This window comes from Corvus moneduloides, chromosome 3 (assembly GCF_009650955.1).
Source record: "Corvus moneduloides isolate bCorMon1 chromosome 3, bCorMon1.pri, whole genome shotgun sequence".
Classification (NCBI taxonomy): Eukaryota; Metazoa; Chordata; class Aves; order Passeriformes; family Corvidae; genus Corvus; species Corvus moneduloides.
In genome coordinates this window covers 51,769,922-51,780,632 of record NC_045478.1, presented here as the reverse complement: position 1 = coordinate 51,780,632, position 10,711 = coordinate 51,769,922, and the positions used below count along the sequence as shown (strand labels likewise).

The 10,711-nt window shown below is 39.1% G+C and overlaps 1 protein-coding gene across 2 annotated transcripts in view; it reads right to left on the bottom strand.

Annotated features, from left to right (window-relative positions):
• Nucleotides 1-349: 349 nt before the first annotated feature.
• The window catches only part of RFX6 (regulatory factor X6), a 34,419-nt gene continuing 24,057 nt past the window's right edge, over nucleotides 350-10,711 (bottom strand). Inside the window, exons 13-19 of one of the 2 annotated variants that reach the window (XM_032101545.1) lie at nucleotides 9,965-10,074; nucleotides 7,649-7,766; nucleotides 6,424-6,546; nucleotides 4,970-5,179; nucleotides 3,938-4,447; nucleotides 2,755-2,973; nucleotides 350-1,413 (exon numbers count right to left, since the gene is read on the bottom strand). In XM_032101545.1, coding sequence (XP_031957436.1) covers nucleotides 1,247-1,413; nucleotides 2,755-2,973; nucleotides 3,938-4,447; nucleotides 4,970-5,179; nucleotides 6,424-6,546; nucleotides 7,649-7,766; nucleotides 9,965-10,074 — 1,457 coding nt within the window. In that variant the 3' untranslated portion in view covers nucleotides 350-1,246. The remainder of the gene's footprint in view (nucleotides 1,414-2,754; nucleotides 2,974-3,937; nucleotides 4,448-4,969; nucleotides 5,180-6,423; nucleotides 6,547-7,648; nucleotides 7,767-9,964; nucleotides 10,075-10,711) is intronic. The other variant, XM_032101546.1, reaches the window with a different exon arrangement.

Sequence of the window (10,711 nt, the reverse complement as noted above, 5' to 3'; positions counted from 1 at the left end):
TTCATCATGGTATCACCCATTTTCTTCCACCAAAAATGCACTTTTCTTCAATTTCACGATATTCAGCATATATTCAATGGACTAAATGGCAATATGAAAATCAAATATCCTTAGAAGTCTGGATTTAAGTCCCAACTTGAATCTGACGTTGGGACAATCTGACTATCAAATAACACCTGCCATTTCATGAAGAAGTTTGTTTCACAAGTGTGTTCCCTTTTCTGTCCTCTGTCATACCATTAGTGAATATTCTTGGCTTCTCCAGAAACATAAATAAATGTGTGTTTGTGCACAGATTATCACAGCACTTGTAAAACACTTTTTAAAATTAAAATAGCTATCTGAAAGGTTGCAATATTTTAAAATATTTTTTTATTACTTTCGGTCTCAGTTTACACAGTTGCCCTAAACCAACGAAAACTGATGAACATATTTTTGTGGATTTCCATCAGAAGAAACTTTGGGCTCACACCACAGGTAATTCTGAAATCCCATGATATTTAGTGGCATAGTTTCATTTCCTTCAGTTATCCAGCTACAGTAGCAGGCTACTGCAGTTAGTTAGCTTATGGTATTTGCATGTTTTGTTGGTTTTATTTTAAGAGGAAAAGAAATAAAATCTCTATAATATGTTTTATTTATTCCTGAGGACTTTCACTTATACAAGTAGGCACTAAACATTTGAAACTGACTTTCCAGAGCACAACAGTAAAAAACTTAAGAATTCGATTTAGTTTCATTTAAAACAGTAAAAATTGACCCTGTAAACATTTCCATAGGAGGTAGGATACATACATTTGACAATCTGTCAAATATGAGAAAGTAAACAGTTACTCTGTAGTCCTAATAAATAATGAGCAACACAGGCATTAAATAAAAATTTTTATATATAAAAAAAAGATGTAAGTGAAAGACTAAAATAGCATTTTTAATAAATTAGGAATAGATGCAATAATTTCTTTACAACTTATTCTGGCGTGCAAGAATCACTGGCTCTTTCTGCTTACCCTGAATTTCTAACTGAAAAGCTGTAATGGTGAGAACAATCCTGAGAGATTCACAAGCTGGACCCAATCTAAATATGGCTATTTTTCTGTGTGTGGAGGGCTGATAACATCTCTAAAATGGCCCCTTTAACACATCTATGTAATAATTTTATCTTCCACCAACTTGAAGGGGATTGTCATCATAGCCTTAATGTCTGGGGTTGGAAAGTAAGCTTAGGGCACAGACACGTCTCTCCCAGTTAGGTTCCTCCAGCAGCTGCTCCCATGAAGACAGTGTTGATTGGTGGTAAAGATGACACCATATCTCTGCTTGGTGGGGCATGGACCTCCAGATTTTCCTGAGAAGGGAACTGACCAGATGTTCCATACATACACTGTGAAGAAGATGTGGTTTGCAAGTTTGAAGCTGTGGGGAAAAAAGGTTACTATCATTGCAAGTTTCCAAGTTATTGAATTTAACAGAAATCACAATCTAATTTCATTTGATGGAAACTCCTATCTACCAGGCACATCCTCTGAAGGACAGAAATGGCTAATCTTCTGTGCAAGATTAACAGGTAAGCAGTAGGAAGATGTAATCTTAGGGAAAAATAAATGGTGCCCTAGTTTATATCTTCCATGCAACCCTTTTTGGAATGTGAGACCAAACTCAGTTGCCATTTGTTTAAGGCATATACCAAAATAAACCCTTTGGTGTTGAGTATTTGTGCCTAAAATTCACTGTCAGTGGGAGCTTTGCTAATACACACAGTTGTTGAAGCATAGGATGAGGGACCACACCACAGGAAGTATATACTGAGACACCCCTGCCCCAGGGTTCGTTTGCTCTGTTTGACAGTGAGGATCTCTAAGAGACCCTAATAAAGCCCAGCCCTATATTAGTTTACTTAATAGTTAGAAAGTGCTTCCTAATGCATATTTTTGTTCAACTCAGGCCAATCATTCCAGTCCTCATGGACAACGGATCACAGACCTCCTTGTGGAAGCCAATTTCTTAAATTCAATTTTAAGGAAAACACATCTTATGATACATCCTAAGTACTGAGCTGTCCTGGGGTGATAAGGGGTTTTTTTATTCCTCAACCATCTGCTTAATGCCCAAGGACGCTGTGTCTTTAAGATGGACCCAGGGGTTGGAGCCATGGGACCTGGGTGCAGGCCGGTTGAACGGCTGGGGCCCAAAGGCTCGGGGCTCCAAGGGTCTCGGCAGGGCTCAGGAGGGAGTGCACCAGGAGCACTGTGCTGCTCTTTGGGTTTTTTTGTTCCAGCTAGCTGCAAAAAAGTTGTGCTGGTTTTCCTTGGTTTTTTCTCCTCCCTCCCTCCCTCTTGCCTCACTGCCTTCCTTCCCTTCCCTCTGGTCCGGGGAGCCTGCGGGGTGGTCCTGGCTGGTCCAAGCCTCTGTGCCTGTTCCCTCTCTGGGCATTTGTTGTATTTTGAGGTTTGTTTTTTCCTGTTCTACCCTGTTTTGTTTTGTGTTAATAAACAGTCGGTTTTTTCTTCCCACTTTCACTTGCTGTTACCAATTTGTCTCATTGGCAAAGGAAAAGGGGAGGCCCTTTTTCCTTTGGAGGAGGCGCTCATTCCAGAGTGCTTCTGCCTAAAATTTTGTTCCCAAAACCAAGACATGAGCTATTTCATCTCTATGTTGCATTTCATATATTGTATATGTGAGCTACAGTTTAATACTCAGCATTTGTTAGGATGCTAAAAAGTTCATAGCTGCTCCTCAGTTGTTGGCTATACTTACGCATAGGGGTCCGGCAGACAATTGAAGGGGAGGACTCTGTGTAGTATGAGCCTGTTTGTTTTCTTCCACTGTCATCCAAGATATTCAGTGGATCATGTATATCACTGTATGATGGCAGGGACCGAATGCTGCTGACACTGCTGATTACAGAAACATGTTGGTCCACCATTGTTCCAAGTCGGTGAGATTCTGAATAATTTATGCTGTTTCCATAATATCCTAATTGAAGATTGAAAAAAAAAGATGAATGAAACTCCTGGGCAGCGCATGAGCCTGTGATAAACTTCAGAAAAAAGTACTTGTTACCGGCTGAAGCCCTTGAGAATAAGAGTATTTACGTACACATACAGCCTAGGAACATAAGCAACATATGCAATGACTGACCCAAAAGAGAGGTGGTAACAAGGAATCCAAAAGATTGTAAGGGTTCAGTCACGCCTTCAGTACAGAAAATTGCTCTTTCCTTCTAAGTTCAGAATCAAACATAGCCTGCAATCAGTGGCCATAAGAGGCACCATGGGGAGTCCTATCCATAGTTCAGTGCTTCCTTCTGAAGCTTACAACCAAGGAAAGCATACATGGAAAGAAAATCTGCAGGATAGTATGTACTCACTGCATAGACAAATCCATATGAAAGTAACATTTCCACTGTGTCTTTCCTCCAGAAGAGGGAGGTGTTTTGCTGACTATACCTCTGAAGCAGTAATTTTACATTTGAAGTATGAGAAATGAGAGGGCCAAAGTCTCGAACTATTGGTAATGCACATTTTTATACTTCTTTTCACCCTGTGACTGGAATGGTCCATTATGCTGATCCCAGAGGCAAGCTATCTTGTGTCTCCTCTATTTCATAGCAAAGGTTTTGGGGGCTTTTCAAGAGATTGTTAACCTCATCCTGGTTTTGCCTCCTTTGTGCAAGACAGGGTGATGATACCAAAGGAAGATTACCATAGGGCAGCAGATGCATTTGAGGTCAACTGAGGATTCGCCAGAGGAAAATAAACCCTTGAGTAGCTTATTAAACTGCTTTACAATCTCTGTGTGTTATCAGAGAAGTGGAAAACAAGAATGTAAAAATAAAAGCTGAAATACATCTTCCAGAGGGAAAAAAAACCGAGAGAAAAAGAGTTTTACTTCAGCAATGAAAGAGAAACAAAAGGAAAAAGAAAGTATGTATTAATACCGTTGGAAGCATTAGCAGGATAAGCTGCTCCTGGACATGTAGATACTGAGTTGTTCACGAAATTGAAACTCCCGGTATTCAGAAACTGCATATTGTGTGTGTCCTGAGACATGCTGGAGGAACCATAGCTGGAAGGGGATCTGGCATTGTAGGGAGACACGGCACAACTGTTGCTGAAGTAGTCTCTGGAGAACTGCTGTTCACTCAAGGCATTGAATCGGCTGGGCTCTGCTCTGTGGTCATAAACTCCTGAAGTGGAATGGGCCTGTGTTCTGAACATAGCCTGGTAATTGGAATTGTTTCCATAATAATTCTGATTAGTCTGTGACAAAGTCTGATAAAGGGGTTCTGAGTAGGAAGAGCACTGTGAATGTGTCGATAACATGGGACCTACACTGGGAGGTCTCACAGCCATTGGCCCCTGGTTGATGACACTTCCTCGGCTGACCATTGCTGGTGAAATGGGTGGAGTCATGAGGTGACCAGTGCTTTGAGACAGCTCCATTTGATCTGGAATAAATAAACATTAGCCGTGATTAGTGTCCATACCTCAGTACTGCTGTTAAGACACAAAGGCTCTGGGGAAGTGGAGATTACCATGTGAAACCTTTACAAAAGATATGCACTCACCCCCACCTATTTAATTCACAGCTTTTATTTAATGGCTTCAGGCTGTAAAGTTTCTCCTTTCATTCTCCAGCTTGGAGGTGCCACATTCAGTGGGAAATTTCCAGCAGTTACAACCCTCATGTGCTCCAGGTGTTACTGTTCCTTCTCTCCTCACAAGAAACTCACCAAGCCAAAAGTTATAAGATAGTTCTACCATTTTTCCAAGACGAACTATTACTGGCAAGGTAATTACAATTGCTGACTTCTGTAAATCACCACAGAAGGTGACCTCATGAAATGTTGTTTACTAGAGGTCTTCACAAATGCATGTGGTCATCGCCCCTCCTACAGCAACATGTTACCATGAACGGAAAGACTAACAGGCAAATTAGGGAAGGAGACGCTGGAAGAGTTGATACACACCTGTCAGCTGCATACTCTCCCTGTCTCCTGTGGTGAAGGGGTTCAGACCAGAAGGTGCACTGCTGGGCTGGCCAGCTGACAAGGACACGTAGGTTTGCTCTCCTAGGCACTCGTTTTTGACTGAAGTGTCACTGGGCAGAGGAGCGGCTTTGTTGCGATTTGCTAGGAAGCAAGAGCTTGGTGATGCAGTGAAGGTGGCTTTGCTTGCATCTGGAAGGGTAAATGAAAGCTCTTGTTGGCTGTTATGTATCCTCACTGCACATAAATTCTCTTTGTATCATTTCCCCTGACCACAGATCTACATCACACAGTATCAGCTCCTTACTCAAGCCATCACAGTGAAGGTATGAATCAGATTTATTCCCTTGAATAAAATGTCAACAATGAAGTCAAGTAAAGTGCATTAAGAGTGAATCAGGATTGACACTTCACCCTAAAGAATTAACAATGGCAACTTTAGAATGCTTGGACTCTCTTTTCATATTGGTATCCAGAGAAAAGCATTTGTTATACTCAAGAGTTCTGCTTTTTGCAGACTATTGATAAAGTCAGTTTTGCTATTCTTCAATGGAAACCATGATTTTACTTTATGGTTTCAAGTTCTTTACCTAAACACACAAGGATAAGGTAACTGTCAAAAAGGCCAAGTTTTTCTCCTGGAGGCTGAATTAAAAGAAGTGCTGCATCTACTGTCAGACAAATTCTATGCAAGTTTCTTGCAGCAAATTGCAGATTTAGAGTAACAACAACCAAAAAGTTAAGGACTGATTGCCAGTGCTAATGCTAATAAAAAATAATTCTGCAAGTTTCTGAAGTTCCACCGGATTTTTAAGGATTAACTTGGACCAGAACTTGATCCAAATCAATCTTCATTCTTTTGACAGAAAAGGACCTGGAATATATAACTTCAAACCGTCTAACTTTGAAGAAGCCTGGTAGATGGAAAATGTTAAGGGTACTGTTTTCAAATAATTTTATTTCTCTTCCACATAGTAATACTTCAGCCACATGCTACATAGGGCTCCAAACTTGCGTTCCAATGTTGAAGGGATATTTGCATTTTGGTAATATTTAATAAATTCCTACTTCAAGTTGTAATTACAGACTTAAGCTTTGGAGAAAAATGGGATTAGGAATTAAGTAGCCCTGTCTGCTACCTATACCTCTTTTCACACTTCAGTTCATGGCCCTTCAGATGTACCTACAAGCCTTTGTTGCATCCAAGATAGTTTCAGTGATCCTTAGTACTGACATTCCAACAGAACTGTTATGAACTGTGGTAGGTATGTGGGAATGAATTGCTGAGTGAATGGTCACAAACTTTTCAGGTGAATTTGATAATATTGTACATAACTACACCTTCAGGAGAATACAGTAAACTTGCTTCTGCTTAAACAAATACATCAATTTCTAAACATACCAGAGTACACGCAAAAGAACCAAGCTCTAGTTACCTAAATTCTTCATGTATTTATCCAGTAGATTCTGGAGTTCTTGTTCTTTGTCATTGTTGAACTGTGTCTCCATGGCAAGCAGGATGTACTCATCCAGTAACATGCGGATCAAATGAAAAGAACCTTTTGGAGAAGGAAGAGAGAGAGTAGCTGAGTTATCTTTGTGACCATCTCTCACCACTCCACAAGAAGCCAGTGAAACAAACAAATAATTGTGGACTTTAAATGACCTGGCAAGACCAACAAGAAATAGTGCCTAACTTCTAGCTCTAATCTTTCTTTGCACTGGCCCACCTAGCTCAATTGTTTACTGTCCTGTAGGCTATTTGACCACTAATTACATCAAAGAAAAATACTGATGAAAGTGAGACATGCTTTATACTTGAGGAGAGCACACAGTGGAACTAGATAAGGCTGAAGTCCGCTAGAATGCCTCTGCTCTATTTCTGTTTGCCTTGTGCTAAATAACCAGACAATAACTGGTGAAGTCTTTGACCTTATTTCAAGGATATATCACATTAAAAAATGTATGTGTCCCTACAGTCTTTTCAATTATCCTCTGAATTTTAGATAACAATGTACCTATGGCTAAACATATGAAATTACACACTAGAGTTTGTTTCACTTGTTCTACCATCTTCTCTCTTATAAAAGGTTCTTTCTGAGTGTTCCCAAAAATGTAAACATTCCTAAAGATGGATGTGTGAACCTTAATTTTTAAAAGCCACAAACACTGTTAAATTGATTATCTGCTGATTCCAAAATTAAGTATGTGGTGACTACCAAATTCCTTTTGCTTTTATTGAAACATGCCATGCACAAGAACTTATATACAACAGTCATTTTATACCAAACTGATCCACAGGTAAAACTAGTAATTTAAATCTTCTGTCTCTTATACTGAGATAGTTACATATATATGCAGTTACATTTCCACTGTCATATCAAAACAAAGTTTCTAGCACTTAAATGTCAAAGCAGTATCAAACCAGCAATTTAAAGGAAGAATACCTTTTAAAAATAAACCTGTGACACAGGTCACCAGCAAAATATTGCTAGCATTTACTGTGAAATGTTAGTTTGAAAAACACATTACACAGTATTTGTGGCTTTAATCGAATAATCTTTAAATTAGGATAGGTTCCTCAGCACAGGAAATGGTGAAAAGCTGCTAAGTGCTAACAAATATGTACAAAATATGAGTGTTTTTATAAAGCTCCGGTACCAAAACTTGATGCGTTGTTTAGAGTTAGGTTATGCATCACTCGAGCACCGAAAAAGCTCCATTTCAGAAGGAAGTCCTGAGCTCTCTTCTTTAAAGACCTCCCATTTTGCTTGCTTGCCTGAAAGAGAATAGTAAAATACTGTTAAGTATGCTCACTTGCTTTCTGCAAATAGAAGACCTGAGTATCCTTGAGAGTTCAAGGAGTCCTTGACTCAGGCTGATGTGGCAGAGTGAATCAAGCTGCCTGATTCAAGCTATCTTCCTGCTGTGTGACCTAACTTGGTAAAACAGAGCAGCCTTCACTCTTTCCAGTGCAAACATAGAATGGCTGTCTGTCAATGCTGGATGAAGCAAACTGCTCACTGCTTGGGCCCTGATGTACCCTGAAGGTACACAAATTACCTCATATTCTAGTACTAAAAGTGCCAAGTTGTTCTATACAGGGACAGAAGGAAGGGCAGTGGGATGGACAGACAGATGGACAGACAGACGAAAAAGGAAGGAAGGAAGGAAGGAAGGAAGGAAGGAAGGAAGGAAGGAAGGAAGGAAGGAAGGAAGGAAGGAAGGAAGGAAGGAAGGAAGGAAGGAAGGAAAAGAAAGAAAGAAAGAAAGAAAGAAAGAAAGAAAGCAAGCTCCCAGCCTCTGACACTATGGTATTCCACAAAAACATGGAGTAGAAATTAGTCTTTGTACTTTAATTTAATCTGTATAATACTGGTCAGAATTTCTCTAACAGAATGGTATGTTACAATCGTGATGATCAAAGTGATGCTTTTTATACTGTTCATTTCATACAGTCACTTTGCTCTGGAGTGATTTGTTCATGTGGTAACATATGCCTTGTTACTTTCTCAAACAGCAAGCAGAAAGAAGCTGTTGTGTTGAGTTTAGCTGTGTGCTAAAGTAGCCACAATTCAGCATGAACAGAAGGCAGACAGCAGTGGAAGGATTACATGTTCTGTAAATTATTAGCTTCTGCTCTGGTCAACCTAACTTCATATCAGAACTTGTTGGTACTCTTCCCGTAACTACAGGAAAACAATGCCAGGAACCATACCTGTTAGCTTTAAAAATACAGTATCACATAGTAGATGATGAATGGAAAATTGCTTCATCTTTCCTGCCTGACTTGTTTATGAGGAATTGTCTTCTGAAATTGTGGAATGAATGGAATTAAATTTACATCATAATCATTCCAGCCTAAAATAAGTTGAGATTGCTCAGCTTCAACGGGGTTTTTTTTTGCCTAGGGAGTTTTCTGTGTATGTGAGGACTTGCTTTGGCTCTGCTGCCCCGAGTCATCCAAAGCTCTTCACTGTGCTGTTCACATATGTCAGCAATTTTTAGGAAACTCAGAGTACTTTAAAAAGAAAGAAATTATCACTATCTCCATTGAAATTTGGGGAAACAGGCAAGTAAAGGAAAAAGGGCATGCTTCTGGTTTTCCTGTAAGTGGCAGTCTCTCTTCTGCCAGCCAGTTGATGCTAACTGTACTGTCTCATCCTTTTGTATCCATTCATATCAAGATCCTACCTAAAATGATGAGTAAGATATTTCATTTTCAGACAGAAAAAGCCTGACGAGAAGACCAGTGTTCAGCTATTAGCCAACAATATGTAACATCTTATTGTGATAGTTTACAGTAATTAGAGTCACAAATTGGGTACATATTTCTTACTTAGCTGTAAGCCAAAAAATCCTTTCTTTTGTTCTGAGCTGTAGTTTATTAACCCCTACATAACTATATGCATATAAAATACTTGTGATGAAAATGCATCTTGTAAATTGGAGGCAGGCAGGAGAATCCCATCAAAACCATCAATTACTGTGTTAAGCACCTTACAAAGCTACAAAACTGTATCTTCCATCCTGGAAGGTAAAAATCCTTCAGGAGGCTAGCTTCTTTTGAATCCACCCGCTGCAGTAACTTATACCACATACAGTACCCCCTAAATGCCATGGAAAAGAGAATTGCTTCCCATTTGCTCACCTTACTCAGAGCAATTCCCCTGTGATTCTGCAGGCACACATAAAGTGGGAGAGTTTCTTTCATGTAGTTTGTGAAAGTGCTGACTTTAGTGTTTTAGTTACAATGCTTCTTAGTTTGTCACACACATAAGATTGCTCAGCATGATTAATTAGAACTATATCACTGGAATCTTTGACACCAAATGACAAACTTCTGTGTTACAGTAAGGAGACAGGAACAGAGATAAAAATTCCTTGTGGAAAATCAGTGAGACTGCATAAGGATTTATGTAAGGAGTAAGGGGAGTAGGATTTGGTCTGGAGTCAGGCAGGACATTTGAAAGGTACCTTGATAACCCTTTGCTCAACCACAGTATCCAACCATTCAATAAATGATTCCACAGTGGCATTCTTCTTTAGAAGGTCCTTCAGTTCTTGGAACACTGTAATAGAGTCATCTACCATGTAAAAAGGAGAACATATCATCGCACACTATTCTGAACGTGAGAAAAAGCCACTCACCAGCCATATGACAATATTGTAGCATGGAAAGGAAAAGCAAAGAATTAGAGCAGTGAAGAAATACGTAACTCCCCAGCAAAGCAAGCAGACACACATCCATCACACACATGTATTTTAATTACTTAAGCATTACAGTGACACAGGTTGTAAGACAATGAAGTTTTATAAGAAAATAAAAGCAAAAGGAGATTATTATATTTTCCATTCCTTTGTAGATTCAACCTTGAAAACCTTTTTAATACTAAGTTTAGTAGCAAAGCTTTCTCTGTAATATGGCAGATTTGCAGTATCTTATGTTTCCTTTATATTTTACAAGTTTCTCACAACAGGATATAAAGTTAACTTCCTCAATTCCCATTTTCAAAAAAGTGTCTGAATGAACAGTTATCTCTCTTCTCCTTTTCTTTTTTAACCAGTGTGAAAGAAGACAAAGAATAAAATAAAAAATAACTACACAAAAAAAGCAGGAAATGGGCAACTCAAATGAAAATGTGAATAGGATTTTGAACCATTAAAGAGAACAAACTTTCATAATTGAAGTAATAATATTTACAGGACAACACACTGCTATTC